Source organism: Dasypus novemcinctus, chromosome Y (assembly GCF_030445035.2).
Source record: "Dasypus novemcinctus isolate mDasNov1 chromosome Y, mDasNov1.1.hap2, whole genome shotgun sequence".
Taxonomy (NCBI): domain Eukaryota; kingdom Metazoa; phylum Chordata; class Mammalia; order Cingulata; family Dasypodidae; genus Dasypus; species Dasypus novemcinctus.
The window spans coordinates 12,732,962-12,753,740 of record NC_092216.1 but is presented as its reverse complement, the minus strand read 5'-3'; the positions used below and the strand labels follow the sequence as shown (position 1 = coordinate 12,753,740).

At 33.7% G+C, this 20,779-nt stretch overlaps 1 protein-coding gene across 1 annotated transcript in view; it reads right to left on the bottom strand.

Annotated features, from left to right (window-relative positions):
* Positions 1-15,490, bottom strand: part of LOC139438327 (cullin-4B-like) — a 182,146-nt gene extending 166,656 nt beyond the window's left edge. The window contains exons 1-2 of the mRNA XM_071213425.1: positions 15,283-15,490; positions 11,600-11,715 (exon numbers count right to left, since the gene is read on the bottom strand). Coding sequence (XP_071069526.1) covers positions 11,600-11,715; positions 15,283-15,484 — 318 coding nt within the window. The 5' untranslated portion in view covers positions 15,485-15,490. The remainder of the gene's footprint in view (positions 1-11,599; positions 11,716-15,282) is intronic.
* Positions 15,491-20,779: the final 5,289 nt, after the last annotated feature.

Sequence of the window (20,779 nt, the reverse complement as noted above, 5' to 3'; positions counted from 1 at the left end):
AAGCAAAAGCTGGTTCTTTGAGAAGATCAATAAAATTGACAAACCCTTAGCTAGACTAACAAATGAAAAAAAGAGAGAAGATGCAAACACACAAAATAGGAAATGTAAAGGAGATATCACCACTGATCCCACAGAAATAAAGACTATCATAAGAGGACACTTTGAAAAACTATATGCCAAAAAGATGGACAATTGAGAGGAAACAGACAAATTCCTAGAAACACATAAGCAGCCTACATTGACAAAAGAAGAAATTGATGATCTCAAAAAACCAATCACGAGTAAAGAGAATCAGTCATTAAAAACCTCCAATTAAGAAGAACCCTGAGCCAGACGGCATCACAGGTGAATTCTAACAAACATTCCGGGAAGAACAAACACCAGTCTTGCTTAAACTCTTCCAAAAAATAGAAGCAAAAGGAATATTGCCTAACACAGTCTATGATGCCAACATTACTCTAGTACCAAAACCAAACAAAGACACCACAAGAAATGAAAATTACAGACCATAACTCTAATGAACCTAGATGCGAAAATCCCCAACAAAATACTTGCTCATCATATTCAACAACACATTAAACAAATGATACACCATGACCAAGTAGGATTCATTCCTGGTATGCAAGGACGGTTCAACATAAGAAAATCATTAATGCAATATACCATATAAATAGATTGAAGGGGGAAAAAATCACATGGTCATATCTATAGATGCAAAAAAAAAACATCTGAGAAAATACAGCACCCTTCTTTGATTAGAACACTGCAAAAGATTGGATTAGAAGGAAACTTTCTGAACATGAAAAACAGTATATATGAAAAGCCCACAGCTAACATCATTTACAATGTTGAAGTCCTAAAATCTTCCCCTCTAAGAACAGGAACAAGACAAGGATGCCCACTATCACCCATCTATTTAACATAGACTTAGAAGTACTTGCTCAAGCACTGAGGCAAGAACCAGACATAAAACGCATCTGAATTGGAAAGGAACTAGTCAAAATTTCACTATTTACAGGTGATATGATCCTATAGATAGAAAACCCTGAGAAGTCTACCACAAAGCTTCTAGAACTTATAAATGAGTCCAGTAAAGTCACAGGTTACAAGATCAATGCACAAAAATCAGTAGCATTTCTGTATACCAATAATTAGCAATCTCAGGAGGAAATCAAGAAACAAATACCATTTATAATAGTAAAAAAAATCAAACACCTAGGAATAAATTGAACTAAAGATGCAAAAAACTTATACTCAGAAAACTACACAACACTGCTTAAGGAAATCAAAGAAGACCTAAATAAATGGGAGAATGTTCCCTGTTCATGGATAGGAAGACTAAATATTATTAAGACGTCTATCCTACCAAAACTGATCTACAGATTCAATGCAATAGCAATAAAATCAACACAGCATTCTTTAATGAACTAGGGAAACTACAAAATTTCCTTAGAAAGGAAAGAAGCCCTGAATAGCTAACTATATATTTAAAAAGAAAAATGAAATTAGAGGAATCACAATACCTGACTTCAAAACTAACTACAAAGCTACAGTAGTGAAAACAGCATGGTATTGGCACAAGGATAGAAACACTGACCAAAAGAACTGAATTGAGAGTTCTAATAAGGATCCTCATATACAGCCATATGGTACTCGACAAGGCCACCAAACCATCTCAACTGGTAGAGAATGACCTCTTCAACAAATGGTGCCTCGAGAACTGGATATCCATATGTAAATAAAAAATTAAAGAGGATTACCAACTCATACCTTATACAAAAATCAACTCAAGATGGATCAAAGACCATAAAAGAGCCAAGACCATAAAGACATTGGAAGGCAATATAGGGAAGCATCTACAAAACCTTCTAATAGGAAACGTCTTCATGAACTTCACACCAAAAGCACAAGCAGCAAGAGAGCATATAAATGGTACTTCTTCAAAATTAAAACTTCTGCACCTCAAAGGAGTTTGTCAAGAAAGTGAAAGGAGAGCCTACACAAGGGGAGAAAATATTTGGTAACCTTACATCTGATAGGAGACTTATGTTTGCATATATAAAGAACTATATCATTTAAAAAATAGGAAAAAGATTTGAACAGACAACTCTCTGAAGAAGATATACAAATGGTTAAAAAACATATGAAAAAATGCTCAAAATCACTAGCTATCAGGGAAATACAAATCAAACCTTGGCGAGATATCATCTTACTCCCATAAGACTAGCAGCTATCAAAAAATCAGAAGACTACAATTGTTGGGGAGGATGTGGAGGAATGGGAACACTCATCCACTGCTGGTGGGAATGCAGAAGGATCCAGCCATTCTGGAGGACATTTTGGTGGTTTCTCAAAAAACTAGCTATAGATTTGCCATATGACCCAGCAATACCACTGCTGGGTATATATCCAGTAGAACTGAAAATAAGGACACAAACCAATATATGACCACCAATGTTCATAGCAGCACTATTCCCTAATACTAAAAATTGGAATCAACTCAAATGCCCATCAACAGATGAATGGATAAATAAAATGTGGTATATACATACAATGGAATACTACTCAGCTATAAGAATACAGTACAAACACATGTGATAACTGTATTTACTGAATCTTGAGAACCTTACGTGGAGTGAAGCAACCAGGCATTGAAGAATACTACATGACCTCTCTGATATGAAATAAGTAAACCAAGCTGTCTCAGAGAGTGACAGACTGGATGATAAACTTAAAGGAAGTCATGTGGTAGAGGAAAGTTGCGGGCTGACACCTACATGGGTGAAATCTATGATAAGCTGGAGGTAAGTATTTGTACAAGGAAGGGACAGAATGGAGGCATAGGGGTATCTTTGGGTGGGGCTTTATGGGCTTGAAGGGGGGTAGGGATGGGAGGATGGGTCAGATGGCCCAAGAAATTGAGGGGAAGGTGGGGGGAACCTTTGAATATAGGAGATTGTCAGGTATTGGCTGAAATTATAATGTAGAGAAAACTCTTTTTGAAAATATAATATGGAAGACTACCTGTTTAAAATGCTTAAGGGGGGCATCTGACACAGAGCAAGCTTCTGGGATTGTGTGAGTGCTCATATTGTCATAGTGGCTTATCTCATTGGGTGGAGATCCATACAATGAGAGTGAAGATATACCCACATCCTGGGAAGGACTGATGTTCTCAAACAGAGGGAATCGTATCTCTTGAGAGATTTGGTGGGTTCCAATGGGTTAGGGCAGTCAAGTATGTCAAGCCCTCAACATTATTACAAGTATCTTTGAATACGGTCCTTTAAGTAATGAAAATTAATTGTCATGGTGGGCCCTGAGGGGAGGGGGAAAGAGGTGTTAAATAGATGGAATCAATGTAACTGTGGAGCAACAGAAGTGTTCCACAAGATCATGCAATGATGGATACATGACACGTTAAATTACACCAAAAATGTATAAAAGTCTATAGGCTAAAATGCAAACCATAATGTAAAACGTAAGATAACTAAAAATTTAGAAACTTGTATAGTTGAAAAAATAAACCATAATGTAAACTCAAATGGAACCATGTTTGAAAGCTATTGTTTCAATATCTGTATATCAGCTGCAGCAAATATAATATGAACATGTGAAAAGATCATTGCTGGGGAAGGGACAAAGGGTTTGATGTTGGATATGTGGGAGTACCGTATATTGTATATGTGAATTACTGTGATCTAAAACTTTTGTGAAGACAAAACTAATAATTAGAGGGAGAAAAAAAAGAAAGGATGTAGACAATGAGGAAGAAATGGAAAAAACTGCCTTGCCACTGTACATACAGGGCAACACTTACAGCAGTGATGAAGGCAGAAAGTCAAAAACAAAGCTTCTTCATTTTTTCTTTTTTTGATACCCCAATTTATTTTTACTTTATTTAATTTTTCTAAATTAGTATGTATTCTATACCTAACCTTTAAACTCATCACTATATTCAATTTTACTATTAATGGAACCTGGCAATATATTAGGCTTCATTTTTAAAGAACTTTCAGATGACAGAGAGGTTCAACTATGGCAGGGGAGGAACACTGGTGTGGGGTGTTATTGATAGGAGGCACATGGTTGGGAGGGAGTTCTCTAGGGCATGTATACAGGGTACATAAAAATGTTCAGCCCTTTTCATAGTGGTTTCAGTTAAAAACGACAACAGAGGGAGTGCTCAGTTCCTAGCCAGGGTAGCTCTAACACATTTCCCAATGCAACAGCAACAATCCCCCAAGTGCAATGGCAAAGACCAATAAAGAAGGATGGTCCAACAATGAACCCCTGATACTGATAGCTATGATTATGAGCCTGTGTGCCTGATATATGAACTAGGCCTAGAGCTGCAGGGTGCCTAAGCCTGAGAGCCTCCATGTTGCTCAAATGTGTCAATTCTCTTAAGCCAAACTCAGCATGTAAATGCATGACCTTCCTCCCAACATGAACAGACTCCCGGGGTTCAGTCTCCCTAATGCCAAGGGATTACTACCAAGCAACAGCTAAGGATATAACTAGAAAAAGACCTTGAATAAAAGGGTCAACACAGACCAGCAGAATATCTCAGCCTACATGTAGTACCAGGTGTTAAAAACTGCTTTATGACTTTGGATAAAAGGGGGAAATGGAATGGACAAATGAGTTTATATGGCTATGAGTCTCCAAATAAGAGTCAGGAGGTAGTCAGAGGGGTAATGTTTATGCATGCCTCAGCAGGGCCCAGAGACAGCCAAAGTAGATAGAAGCTCAGATATGTTTCTCCTGATGGTTAGAGACACACAGGTTCTATGGTCATGGCAGATGGCTCTGGAGTTCAGCGCCATGCCAGTTGGCCTTACTTTGGAGTTTGTCTTCCTGAGTGTGATGGAGTTGGACTCAAATGTGACCCTTCTACACATGCCTCCTCTGTTACTTTTACCGGACCTGTGGTTGGCACTGGGATTGGAGTATACTCAGGAGACCTGAATCTCTGGGCTGGGCCGTCCACACGACAGCTAGGCCCTGAGCCTCAGCAGACTTGCATCTCCTACCCTCTGGTTTATTGGACTTGCCCAGCCAGGTAACAGGGTGGTGAAGAAGGTCAACCACCACATCAGGGAGCCAAGATGCCTACAACTGCAAGCAGGAGAACTGCATTGATCATCCATGTGGAATCTAAGCTCCTCTCCATATAGAGGGGGAGTGGGCATTACCATCCCATGGTCCACAGGATGGAGGAATAGAGTATGGATTAGAATGAATGTACTGATATTCTACTACGGAATTCCTGTGATTAGTAATGGAAGAAATTGTAGCATTGATGTGGAGAAAGTGGCCATGGTAATTTAATTTACCCAAAGACATTCACCAAAATAAAGAAAGCAAAAACTTAGTAATAATTAAATATAACACCATTTTTAAATGTTTAAGAGAAAATCTTAGTTTATAAAGTTAAAAGAACAGTAAAATGAATTAAAAACTATGTATACAATTAGTACAACCACATACAAATTTGGCTTAAAATGTTTGGAATGAATAATACAAGAATTCAGTTTGTTTATATTAAGTTATACTTATGAACAACTGGAATTTGTAATTCCAAAACTCATGGATAAGCAATTCAAAAATGCCATTCTTCCATTGAAAACACAATTATATGGCAAGGAGAGTTAGAACATTTTCAGAGGGCTAGGATATAATAACAAAATCGAAACTACCAGAGAAAGGATTAATGAGATAAAGAGAATGATATGTTTTAGAAAAAGAACATGGGGTGTTAATCTACAGACCTACCATTTCCAAACCCTAGTTCAGCAATGACTATGGAGACCATAGATCCTTATTGGGCATAGCTTGCTGGTGTCAGATGGAGCAACACAGATCTTGTTCTCAAGGAACTGAGGATAGTGTTTCAAGAGGTTTTGTCGATCCCTGATAGATGATCACAGAGACTTTGTTTCTGAAGGCTTCCTCAGAGTTTCCCCAAGAAAAGATATGTATGTGGGAGGAATGGGGGAAAGGTTGAAGAAAAGATTAAAATGCAAATAAATGAACCATGGTTGCATGGGCCTAAATATAATAAAGGAAGGCTAGAACTAAAAAGTGTGTGATAAGATGTTGAAAAAATAAAGAGGTCCATGACAGATCAAAGATTTTTAAAAACTCCCACATTTACTGGGAAAATGAGGTTACACACATATCTTTCTAGGGCATACTAAATGCATGCTATGTGACCTGAGGAGACCAAAACTTTCATTTGTGCCAGATCTTCAAACTCCATACAAGCAGGAGAAGAGGATAATGAAAAGTTTTAAAAGTCTTGGTTAAACCTTGGAGGAAGGCAAAAAAAAAAGGAAAGTATTGGTGTTTGTTTTTTGTTTTTTGTTTTTTTGGCTCCAAGCATTTAAGGAACTCTGTAAAATTACAAACTGGCCACTAAGCTAATGGCACATAGACTTCAATGGCAAAATGAGACAATACAGACAATACAGTCTTCAAATATTTAACTAAGAAGTATCACTAAACAAAAAATAAAAACACATGAGACACAAACTCTGGGGAAAGGGGAGTTATCTATTTCCATCCATAACACAATATTGAAAGTCTAGACTTCAATTTAAAAATAACAAAACTAATTAAGTAAAACAAGAAACTATGGTTCATTCAGAAGCTATCTAAGGAGGGGGAAAGTAATTGTATTTAATACAAAAATGCTGTAAAGCACCTGTTTTAAATATATGTGAAAAGTAAGAAGTACCACAGACAAAGACCCAAAAGAAACCAGGAGAAAAAGTGCTCAAAAAATAAGAAATTCAACAATTACATGGAAATTATAAAAAGGAACAAAATAGAAGCTCTAGAGCATGTATAATAAACTATACGAAAAATATGAATAAAAAAGCTCAGCAATTTCAGCAGGCAGAAGAAACAATGAATGTGAAGGTAGGTCAAATGAGAGTATCCAGTCTGAGGGACAGAAATAAAAATGATAAAAGAATGCAGAGCCTAAAGGACATACCACATAGCATGGAGCATGACAATATATGTGTTATGGGTGTTCAGGAGAAAAGGAAAAAAGAGGGCAAACGGAATATTTTAGAAATGGCCAAAACATTCAAAATATGCCAAATGACAAGAATATACACATAAAGAACTTAACAAACTTCAAATGTGATATACTCAGCAGAGAAACTGGAATTCTTACATACTGTTGGAGGGATTATAAAATCCCTCCATTGTGGTAATCAGTTTGGTGGTTCCTCAGAAAACCAAACCATACAACTTGACAATCTCACTTCTTGGTATATCCCCACAAAAACTGAAAGCAGTAACCTGAAAGATGTTTGTATGCCAATATTCACATCAATGTTATTCATAATAGCCAAAAGGTGGAAGTAACCCAAGTGTCCATCAATATATGAAAAGATAATCAAACTGTGGTATATTCATATTTTGAGGACTATTAGTCATAAAAATGAATGAAGTTCTTAAACATGCTACACCATGTATGAACCTTTAAGACATTATGTTAAATGAAATAAACCAGAACAAAAAAAAGATAAATATTATGTGATCTCATTTATATGAAATATCTAGAATAAGCAAATTCATAAAGACAGAATTTGGTGAGGAAACTATAGTTATTGCTTAAAGTGCACAGTGTTTCTGACTGGTGGATGGAAAGGGTTTGTAACAGATGATAGTGATGAAGCCCAATTTTGTGAACATAATGAAGACCAATGAATTGTATTCTTGAAAGTGAAAACAGGAAAATTTGGTTTGTATGTATGTTACTAAAATTAAAAGCTTAAAAACTAAAGATCCATGATAATCATAACCACATAACTGAATATAACTATACCATTACTATATTCTTGGTAATAATACCAAGTTTTATTTCTTAAATGATCTAAAATAAATGTACATAAAAATATTATTGGGCACACAAAGTATTAAGGTATAACTTGTGATAAGAACAGCATAGACTGCTATAGCTTTAGGATATTAAAGTTAACCTCATATTAACCAAAAGAAAATGTCTAAAACACATACAAAAAAGAAAGTGAGAAGTCAATCAAAATGTCTCACTACAAAAGATCAACTAAACACAAAAGCAGCCAATAATGGAGGAAATAAGGTACAAAAAAGTAAAAGACCAAAAAAGTGTCAAAATGACTGATGAGTCAAACTTTATGAGTAAATATTTTGAACGTAAATGAAATGAACACGTCATTTAAAACCAAGATTATCAGGTAAATAAAAAGCATCATCTAACAATATGCTATTTACAGGAGACTCAGCATAGGTCCAAAGAAACAAACAGGCAGAAGTAAAAGAAAAGGAATAAAAGATCAATAGCACCCAATATAAGTGGGGTAACTGTGCAAATAGCAGACAAAAAAAAAAAACAAATTGAGTTGTTATAATAGACAAATAAAGACATTAGATATTAAAAGGGTGAACTATCTAGAAAACACAAAAATTATGACATATGTACTTAATATAAGAAAAATACATGGAGCAGGCACAGATAGAATTAAAAAGAGAAGACCTTTATAAAATAATATTTGGAGACTTGAATCACAAATTTCAATAATGGACAGAACATTTAGACAGAAAAAATAAGGAAACAAGACTTTACTATAAAAAAATTAGTATTAACAGACATATATAGAACACTCCAAAAAACAACATCAGAATACATATTTTCTCAAGTACACATGGATCATATAACATGACAGATGATATGTTAGGTCACAAAATTGAGAGACACAAGTTCTGTAAATACAACAAACCAAGACTTTGTGATACAGCAAAGGCTATACTCAAATTTTTGGCTGAAATTTTTTAAAAGATTTCAATTCTTTTTTTTCTTTTTTAATTCTTCAAACGTGAAGAACTAAAACAATAGCAAAATAAATTTAAATTAACAGAAAGAAGTAAAGATTTATGGCAGAGATAAATGAGTTAAAGAGAAAAATGAGATGATCAATGAAAGCAAAGTTCAATAAAATTGAGAGATCTTCATCTACACTACCCAAAGAAAAAAGAGAAGGATGCAAATAACTAAAATGAGAAATGTAAAAAATAAGGACATAACTTCTGGCATTACAGAATATGAACGAATAATAGTCAAACATAATGAACTACTGTAAACCAGCAAATTAGGGAAATTAATAAAAGAATTCTATTTAAAATATTATCTATTAATATTAAAATGATATTTCTAGGAATATACTTAACCAACATCCCTGAGAGAAATTAAAGATTTGTGATGGTTAATTTCATGTGTCAAATAGTTAGGCTATCTTGTCCAGTTGTTTCAACAAGCAGTACTGGCCTGATTATTACTGTGATGGTTATGTGTAGATTGGCATCTAGTTAGTTGACTACATCTACAGTTAATGGTATCTACAATCAACAGTAATAAAAAGAATTTCTGCTTCTTCTTCAGCCATCCAGCTTCTTCTTAAAAATACAACTTTGCCTTTTACAAAGTTTCTAGCTCTCGGCCTGCCCTATGGAATCCAGATTTGTCAATCCCTACAGTGGCATAAACCAATCACTATAATAAATCTCTAAATATTTGAATATATGTATATACATATACATTCATATTTACAATAAACTCATTTACACACATGCTACAGGTATATTTATACCTAAACTAACATAAAACACACCTACGTATATTTCTTATATGTCCTTTTCTCAGAAAAGTTTAATAAAGATTTTTGGCGTCAGGAATGGTTCTTGAGAAATAGAATCTTAAGAGTGAGATTTCTAAATGGTTTGGGGTTTTAGAACTGATTCTCTAATCTGATTAGATTAAAAGACACTAATGAGTCTATTTTGAATGATTAAGAGGGCAATGATAGTCCATGGTGTGAGTTGGCAATAAAGATATGGAAAATACCACACTTTTGATACTACTACTCAAATTTTTATAAGGCCCTGGGTGAAAGTGTACTTGAAAGCTTAGCAGAGTTTTATGAAGTTAAAAATGATAAAGTGTTGGCCAGCTGGTCATAAAAACAATGGATAAAGGTATTAAAGGAAATAAGTGCGTTCAGGGATTCAAAGTCCCAGCGCATGTACTGCATAAATAACATGAAAGTTCCTTTGTATGTCCAGGAAGAAATGCTTATTTCTTGTAGCCACAGACAACAGATTTCTGAAAAACAAATGCAGAGTCTGTGCAAATAACTGAAATACAACAAATAGTGAATTCCCAAACTAATAAATTGTTTATAAGCTATAAAAAGTTTTTTAAAAATAACTAGCAGTTTATTCAATGATTTAATACTCTTCTAAAACTGTATTTAGAGTATTACCAAAAAGGTCCTGGAAATCCATTATTGATTCTATATAATTACTCAACTTCAAAAAAAAAGCCATTCTAGACTGTTTATGAAAATTTATGCAAAACCTTCTGATACTGAATTAAAACAATTTGGTTGATGCAAATATGTAAAATTATGCAGTGAGCAAAGCATAACTGTAGTTAAATTACCAGCGCCTCAAGCACAGGTGTTCCTGAGGGCCCTAGAGACATCTAGGAACTATAGTCAGGGCAGATTGGAAATCGGCACCCCCTCAGTGGGCCTTACCTTGGAATATATGATTATCTCCCCAGTATATCAGAGTTAGACTCATTTACAGTTTCCATGTTCTTCTGCCCCTTTTATTTGAACCTTCAAATAACACTATACATGTTAAATTATGTCCCACAGACTTAAATCTTCTGGCTGTTCATATACCAGTTGAGCCCTGAATCTCAGCAGAGCTGCAACCAACATCTACTCTCCATTTTATCGGACTGATCCAGGAAAACTATGAAAAGGATGATGGACAAAGCCCACCACAAAAGTCAGAGTATCGACAACTGCAAGCAAAAGAGTTCCATGCATCTGCCCCATGGGATCTAAGGCTCTTCTCAATAATAAACAGAGTGGGCATCACCATCCCCAAATACTCAAGATTGAGGAATGAACAAACGTAAGGGGGACTGCAACTATGGACTAAAGTAGACTTATCATTATTCTAGTAATGGGAGAACTTGTAAAATTGATATAAAAGCAGTGGCCACAGAGGCTCTGAGGGGAGGGAGAGGGAAGAATAGGGGTAACATGGGACATTGGGGGACACATTGGAGTTGTCCTGCATGATGTTGCAATGAGGGATACAGGTTGTTACACATTTTGTCAAAATTTGTAAAATTGTCCTGTGCAAACTGTAAACCATATTATTAATTATAGACTACAGTTAGTACCAATTTTTCAATAGGTGTTCATCAATTTTAACAAAATACCACACTAATGAAAGATGTTGTTAATGGGGAAAATGTGGAAGGGGGAAGGGATGGGGTATATGGGAATCCCCTATATTTTTGATGTAACATTTATGACATGTAAAGCTTCTTTAAAAATAAAGAAAAAAAAATTAACACATAGAATTTTAAAATAGATTGCATTATTATAATCCATAATGGACTCCATGATTTTATTGCATTATTATAAAACAGATTCAAGAATCAGAAACAAATCTAACACAATTATGTAAATTCTGACTCCCTTTAAAATGAATAAATATTTGTACCCAAAATAACATGTACCTGATAGAGTTCTTCCAGGCTATACTTAACAGAGGTATTTTTCTGGATAGCTTGTACAGCTTCTTTTAATTTTTTCCATGTTTTCTCAGTGTATTTTTCCAGCAATAAGGGTTTATCTAACAAATGAAAAAATATTATTATAGCAAGAAATCTTATGGGAAATAATGTCAAAAGATTAGAAAACAACTTCACCAAAACATCTACGATCAACTAATTTTTGATATGTTCCAAAACCATTCAATAGAGAAAGAATTCTACAATTGGTTTTTTAAAAATCGGATATGCACATAAAAAAGAATTAATTAAATTAGATTCCCGCCTCCCACTATTTAGAAAAATCAGCTCAAAACAGATCTAAGAGGGAGCGGATATAGCTCAAGTGGTTGAGAAACTGCTTCCCATGTACAAAGTCCCAGATTCACTTCCCAGTACTTCCTAAAAATAAAAAATGAATATAGATCTAAGATCTAAATGTAAGACCCACAGAATAGAAGAAAATATTGGTTAATCATTTCTCTCATAATGATCTAGAATCAAGAACATATAGAGAACTTCTACACCTCCACAACAAAATAATAAACAACCCAATTATAAATGGACAATGAATTTGAATAGAAATTTCTCCAAGATGTAAAAATGGTCAAAACACACATGAAAAGATATTTGCACAACACCTTCAGTCATTATGAAAATGTAAATCAAAACCAACATGAGATTCTACCTCATACATGCTAGAATGGTTATAATTTAAGAAAACAAACAGAAAATGACAAAGGTGGGTGAAAGTTGATAAACTGGAGCCCTCATACATTGCCTATAGGGATATAAAATTGTGCCACTGATGTGAAAAACATTTTAGTAGTTCCTCAAAAGTTGAACAGAGAATTACCACATGACAATAAAGTGCATTCTCTGTGTATATGGAAAATAAACTAAAAACAGGATGTTTTCACACACAGAGATGTATTCACCAAATGCAATGAATGTCTCATGATGATGGAGAAGATTGTTGCTATGGGGGGAGGAGTGGGGTGAGGGGATTGGAGGGTATATGAGGACCTCATATTTTTTAAATATAATATTAAAAAAATAAAGACAAAAAAAAAACCAGGTACACAAATCCTGTACACAATATTTATAAGGCCACTATTCACAAAGGTCAAGTTAGAAACATCCAAATGTCCACCAATGAATGAACAAAATTTTGTATAGCATTAAAATGAAATATTATTCGGCTATACAAAGAATTAAAAAGTTGATACATGCTACAACATGGATGAACCTTGAAAACATTAAATTAAGTGAAAAAAATCACACTCAAAAAGTCACATTGCGTATGATTCTATCTATACAGGACATCTAGAACAGATAAATCCATAGGGAAAGAAAGCAGATATTAATTGCCAGGAGCTAAAGGGAAGGGAAACGGGAAGTGATTTCTAAGATTTCCTTTTGAGGTGATGAAAATGTCTTAGAATGAGACAGAGATTGACAGTAACACAACACTATTAACGTATTTCACTTTAAACTTTAAAGTGGATAATGGTTACTTTTATGTTATATGAATTTTTATCTCAATAAGAAAAAAATACAAAATTACTAAAAGGTATTCTGGATAAAAATTGAGAAATTTTATATTTAAATGACTGAACAAAAGAAATATTTTAAAAGAATTAAAAGTGAGGACTGAACTTGATGCTTGCAAAGCAAAACAAAACAAATCTAAAATAAGGGGGAGAGCAAGACTACCAATGTGAGCAAAAACTAAGTGAATTAGAAAACAGATAACCAAAATCCGAGATATTTATATATGTATATTATTATGCATTTAAGGCACTCCAAAAACATAACACCAAATCAGAACTTTACTTCCACAGAATAAATTGGCATTTTTATTTTGAAACTCCTTGTAAGTAAATTTGCTAGGCCAAGTATAACAAGTACCAAATTGGATTTCATTTTTCTTTATATAGTATTCACTCTTACTCCTTAGAAATTATTATGCAAGAAAGCAAACATCTCTCCTCCTTTAAGGTAGTGTTTATGAACATAATATAAATTTTATCCTGAAAGAATGATTTGAAAGATTGAAAAATATGTCATGAAGAACTGGCCAATATGCAATTAATTTCCTTTTAAAATCTACAAGTTCATATGAAGTCAGGAAAAAAGACTAAGACTCAAATATTGTGTGGGTCGAGAGGACAATTTCAATGTTCGGAAATTTCCATGGAAGAATATTTTCTAAATTGAATTTGATAGTGTTCTTAAAATCTGAAACAAAACAACAAATTTCATTAATATGAAGTAGAATAAAAACTGAAAATAGCCAAAAATTACGTAGATGCTTTAAAGGATATATAAAATACTAACCTTAATTATGAAAATATAGTTCAAATGAATTACAAATATTGTTGAAAGAATTTTTGGGGGGCCCAGGCATCCCCTTTCTTAAAATTTTTCATATATATATATATTTTTTTTTTTTTTTCAAATTTACCAAGAATAAATGGAAATTTCAAATTTATCATGTCTCATGAAATAATTGGTTTCTAAAGTGAGGAAGACTGATTTTTAAGTATTAACAAAATTCACTGTCAAGGGAGAGGACATAGCTCAAGCAGTTGAGCACCCCTCCCACAGGGGAGGTCCAGGGTTCAGTTTCCAGTGCCTCCTGAAAACAAAACAGAAAAAGCAAACAAAAAATGCAAAACAGTAGGCAAAACCAACAAAAAACCAACACAGGGAAGTTGATGTGGTTGAGTGTCAGCACCCCCCATACAAGGCCCCAGGTTCAATCCTGAGTATCAAAACAAAAAAAATTCCAATGTTAAGCTTCAGCAAAATAAATTCAGCATGTACCATTTTGAGACAGGAGTAAGTGGGGGGAGGGGGAAATCATCAAGGGGCAAAATGTCAAGAACAGCACTTATTTTTGCAGTTTTTTATGGAAGATTTGGGGTCTCAGAAAGCTTTGCAATATGTCATTTCTTATAAACAATGAAAAACTGTATTACAGAAAAAATTAAATAAAAATATTATTTTGAATAGGGAATGTTAAATTTTCTTCTGAAAAAAGTAGCAAAAAGATTGGTTTATGCCCTTCCAATTGTAAACAAAGAATAGTAAACATATTTCTTGATACTAAGGATATATGTGGTTTTGTTGTTTTTTTTTTAAATATCCATGTAGAGATGATTTCTGTACAAATTTTACATGACAAAACCTAATGATTCAATAGTTGTACTTATTTTCTCCTTTTTAAAAATAGTATGAATATTTTCTTGGAAATTTTAAAATAAATTCACTCGGATCTTTATCTCACTTCACTGTGTTCCTTAAGATGCATGGTTTTCACTAATTTTTTTAGTTATTCATTAAGATGGAACACAAAAAATGTAATTTTTAAAGTCTTGTTAATCTAGAATGACACTTCAGAAATCAAAGGAAATTGCTTATTTTTATAGGAAAAACAAAGATCTGGAGCATGAAGCAGTTTGCCAATGTCATGTTTTTCTGTGGTGGTATATCACGGCTAGAACCCTAGTTTTCTAAGTCCAAAACTAACAAAGTTTCCAACCCTTCAAATAATCAATTGTGGACTTTCAGATTTAAAATATGAGAGCAACAACAGGGAGTAAGGACACAAAATTTAAATCTCTAATATATGATTATTATATTACCTTTAAAGTTTTTAATTACCAACTTCTTGGCAGAGCCAATGCTAGAGTTAATACTTGCAAAACTGGACAGGGCTGTTGCAGCTTTAGTCAAGTTTTCTGTTTGGTGTTCTGCAGTCACAAAGAACACTGTCAAACCTCTGCTTGTAAATTGCTCTTGTTCCTGAGAGGCAGCAGATGAAGGAGATGAATCTTCTTCAGCCATTTTCACATTAAGTCCTATAAATTTCAAGAGAATTCAATTTCTAATTTAGCCATCTAGTAGATTTAAGAAGTGTGAATAAAGGTGAAGCGAAGGGGGGCTGGAATAGATGAGTAAGGGACCGCATAAATGTCTTTCACCCCACCAACCTCTCAGTGCATATTACCCTTAACCCAGGTTCCTAGAATTAATATTTTCTTTAGTGGTATACAGAAGTAAATGAAGTTCATCAGCAGTAGTTATTTCCAGAATAAAGGACAAAACACATCTCTTAAAAGCATGAAAACCTAAGGGAATATGAAAGATGAATAAGCACACACAAAAAGAGAGGAAAATAATTAAAAGCAAAGAATAAAATAAAAACAAAACAAAGAGCATGCTCTGGTATTAGCATGGAGTAACATGAAGAGGGCAAAATTGGTTGATGAGATACTAGATAGTTAAATAATAAAGAATGAGAGTCAAAAACAAACCAAAAAAGAGAATTAAAGCCAGAAATTGGAATACAAACTAAGAGAAAAGAAGTAAAAAGCCACCTATATCCATACAATCACAACCTGCTACACCCATACAGTTACTTTGAGAAAAAGCACAGTGAAACAAACATAAAATCAGAGAAATAAGACAGATAAGGATATGCAAAAAATAAGTTATGTAAAAAGAGATAGGATGAGTCAAAGAGAAACAAGACAGTAATTTAATATAACATGACTATTGTCAATTTACTTCATGTTTAAATATATGTGCTAGTATACATGAGTAAAATATAAACACAAAAGTCCCTGCTTTCGTGGAACACCTATTATAAAAGAGCCAGAAAAACATGGCAAAATGAAAGAAAAAACAACCTGAGAGTAAAAGACACGGCACACAGAAGAGAAACCAAATTAAAGGAGAGTTGAAGTGAAAACATTACAGAGACAATGAGAGAGAAAAGGGAGTAGGAGATACAGAGAAAAAGAAAATCAAGAAAAGGAGAACAAAAGAAAGGTAAAGTGGAATCACCACACACACAGCGAAGCATAAATTGCGAGAAAGGAGTATGTGAAAAAATGAGAGTTTCAGAGACAGACAAAAGTACAAACAAATGCATAGGAAGATACAGAAACCTAAAGAGACATTTTAAAACATCTAGAAAGAGACAGGATCAGAGACAAACAAAATTTAAAGACATAAGCAAAAAGACAAAGTCTAGAAATTGTTTAAGAGTAAGGTGGGAAAAGTAGGACAAAAGGTAGTAGATGAGCTAATCAAAGACAGAGCAATCAGAGCCTCAAACAAGTGGAAATAGGGTAGAAAATATCAGAGTATAGCCAAGATTGAGGAAAGACAGTGAGGGAAGGAAGATAAAAAAAGAATTGTTCAAAGTCTTTCAAAGACAATAACAAATATAAAACAAAAAGAAATAAAGACTTTCAAAGCCTTGTACCAAAGGTCAGAGTCAAAAAAAATCAGGAGACAAAGTCTGGAAAGGTGAAGGACAAAAAACAAAGAAAAAAAAAAAAAAAAACAGAAAGTGCAGGAGTGGGGGGCGGGGAGAATAGAGAAAGAGAGAGAGCCAAGAGAAGGAGAGAGATGATTAGAAGCCAGAAATAGGATGGTGGGATGTTCTGAGACAGTGGCAGACTTAAAGAGGAAAAAAATGGGCGAAGGGATAAGAAGCACAGATACAGGGAGCAAAGTAGAAAAAGAAAAACAGAGAAAATGAGCATGAGTGAGAAAGATTTATAATGAAATATTAAACACTATATAATTGCCCTATTATGAACTAAACATGTGAAATACAGATATGGGTAAAATTGCATATATAAGAGCATTTTTCTTTGAAGCTAAACAAATGTAAATTAATACTACACAATGTTAATATCAGAACAAAAAAACCAAAAAATATATATATACTAATGAAAAAGACCAGACACAGAGTACCATATATTGTATAATTCCATTTATATAAAATGTCAATATAAATCAATTCATAAAGATGGAAGGAGATTAGTGGTTATGTAGGTCTGTGGAAGGAATGCTAAGGAGTGTGGAATCTTTGTTTTTGGGGCAATGAAACTTTTCTACAATTTTTAGGATGATGAATATACATTTTGATTATACTAAAAGCCAGGAGATTAGTGGTTATGTAGGTCTGTGGAAGGAATGTTAAGGAGTGTGGAATCTTTCTTTTTGGGGCAATGAAACTTTTCTACAATTTTTAGGATGATGAATATACATTTTGATTATACTAAAAGCCACTGATTATACAGTTTGGCTAGAATAGCCAGAAACAGCAGCTATGTACAGTGGGTGAAACAAAGAGACTGCTAGGTGAGGAATTATCTTGTTTTTTATTATTATTTTTTATTGAAATAATGAAAATGCTGTAATGATTGAAATAATGAATGCACAATTATGTGACTATACCAAATACTAATGACTGTACACTTTGGAAAAACTGCATGCTATATTAATATGTATCAATAAAATTGATTTGTTTTTTTAAACAGGATATTGAAAATTTGGGATGTAAAGAGATCTTGCTTCATGATTATACCAAATGTTAATAATTGTACATTTTGTATGGTTTATGAAAACATGTCAATAAATTTTTTAAAGAGAGACCTTGGGAAAAAAAGAACATTAGAAGGAATAAGGCTGTCATAAAATAAAAGCTTGTAAGGAGGTTAGGATAGACAACCACTACACCAGACAAGCGAAAGAGTCTACAGCTGTAAGCAGGGTGGCAGGGTGGGGCTTGGGGTATATTGGAACCTCATATATTTAATGTAACATTTTGTGTGATCCATGTATCTTTTAAAAAAAAAAGAATAAAAATAAAAGGTTGTAAAGAAAAACAGAGAAGCAAATTGAGAAAGAAAGACAAAGACATAAAAAGAATCACAGCAGAAATGAGAACCACAAAGAAAAACATCAAGAACTTCAGAGAAATAAGAGGTTTGGGAGGTTTTAAGACTGACAGAAAGAGAAACAAAAAAAAGACCATGAAATAAAGGAAAGTAAGGTAGGGAGTAGATAATAATGAGCAAGATTGAAAGGAAAACTAAGGTAAAAGAACAAAAGATCATATAAGATTAGAAATGAGGGCAAGGAGACAAAGTGGAGAAAATTGAGAAAATAGGAAAAAAAAAAGCACAAGAAAGAGGAAGTACAAATTCAAAAAGATGTCACAAGGATTCAAAGACATAGAAAGACAGACATTACTGAATGCTTAGGGGGAAAAGATGAAAAGAAAAATGGACAAAAAATAGAAAAAGGAAAAAAAGAGAGCCAGTACACAAAGTTTGCAGAATACACAGTAGTAAGGCTTAAGGAGTCAAAAGTGATAGAAAAATTAAGGATAACGTGAAAAAGGTACTCAAGAATTTGGGTAGGACAAGACTGAAAAAAAAATTTAAGACTAAATAATCTGAAAGGAAAGAAACAAGATCAGTGGAAGATAGAAAAAGAAAAAAGTTAAAGATACAGGGCAGAGACGGGAAAAAAATAGGAAGAGGCAAAGCCAAAAAATCAGAGACAAACGTTATAATCAAAACGAGTGAGGCAGAAAGGACCGAAAATAAAAAGGTGATAAATTGAAGGCATATTACATTTAATATTTAAAATATTAAAAGTCAGATGACAAAGGCAGAGAGTGACAAATGAGAAACTGAACACCGTAAAGACAGATTAAGTGGAAGAAAAAAGAGAAACCGAAATTTAGCTATAAAAGAGTATGTGGAAATACAAGGATTAAATATAAATCAAAGAAAAAGACGAAGTTATCAAACAATAATACAGGAGAAGGAAAAACCGTTACACTTAAAGACGAGAAAGAAATGCATACCCACATACAAGGCTGGTAAATTTTCTCAAATTTTGTCAAAAAATGAAAAGCAGAGGAAGATCAGGGTAGAAAATTAGGCGTTCGTACAGGTCACATAAGCCAGTTGCAAAATTAATAATAGAAGTCTTAACCACAGAGAACTAAAATAGCAATACTTTACCTCGAAAATCAAGGCATAATGATCTAGTAGAAAACTTAAGACTCTCGGAAGGTGGGTATCACTGCACTTAGCCTCTAGAAGATGGAGGCAGTACCTCAGAGGCTCATGTTGACTAGCTTATAGGCTCGATGTCTCGCGATAGGAGAACTCAACCGTCATCCACTAGAAATAACTGAGCCTACATTCCCATTATGACGACAGCTTGCAACCCCGGTTGTAAACGGCCATTGTGCAAGCAACCAGAGGAATGACAAGACGCTTGGTCAGAGAGATATATTGTAGGCTTATTTAAGCCTACATGACTAACGCTTAGTGTGGGGGAAAAATAGAGAGATTGGGCACCCTAGTAGGGAATTCAAATGTATGTAGTTCTTGAAATTAAAATGATAAAATTATCTGAGTGACAAGCACTAGATACAGTAATTCTGCATAAAAATACCAACAGGCAAAACTACAAGAGTTAAGTTCTTAATCCAATAATTCTCTAAGTAATTCATAAAAGCTATCAAAAGTTGCAAAAAATAATAAAGGAGAAAGTAGTCACCAACCTGCTTAACAAAATGTACAAAGCTCTTGATTCTCTTCCTCACAGAATACCTCCACACTGGTATTAATATTCTGTTGTAATTTTTAACCAACCTCCAAACTATGTAGATTCCAATAAATTTCTACTATGGTTAAATCCAATTTCTTTTCTAAAATTCTGGAGAATTCTAGGAAAAAGCTAATCTCATTTCTCTTAACTCCATTCACTACATCACTTAATTAATTTTTTTCCTTATGCACATTCCCTTTAATGTCTGTCACTGCTAAAGTCTCCATCTTATGCTATTAGTTCCTGTTACCAAATTCTTCATATTAATAAATTAATTATTAATGTAAATTAATACATTGAAATGAAATCACAGATGGGACGATGTACAGCATAGTCATTTAAAAAAAATCCTTATCTACATTGCTTTCATGTTAGAGAGTAAGCATCTAGTTTCCCCCCTTTTTGTTAACCATAGCAATTCTAGACAAGAATTTTTAAAAGTCTTCAGAACCACCTCAATGTTTGTAAGTATCAATGTAATAGTAAGCAGTAATAGTATCAATGTTTATAAGTAACTTGCTGAAGTGAACTATGAGTAAACATCATTAAGGAAGATGTAATTAAATTTAAGCACTGTTTGGTACTGTTTTAGGAGTACAGAAAAGACAGATTGAAAAACCTTTGATCTCAGAATTCGTTTTACTCCAAATCACTTTAACTATTAAATGTTTCAGTGGCTAATATTAATGCTAATCAACAAGACCCAGTCAT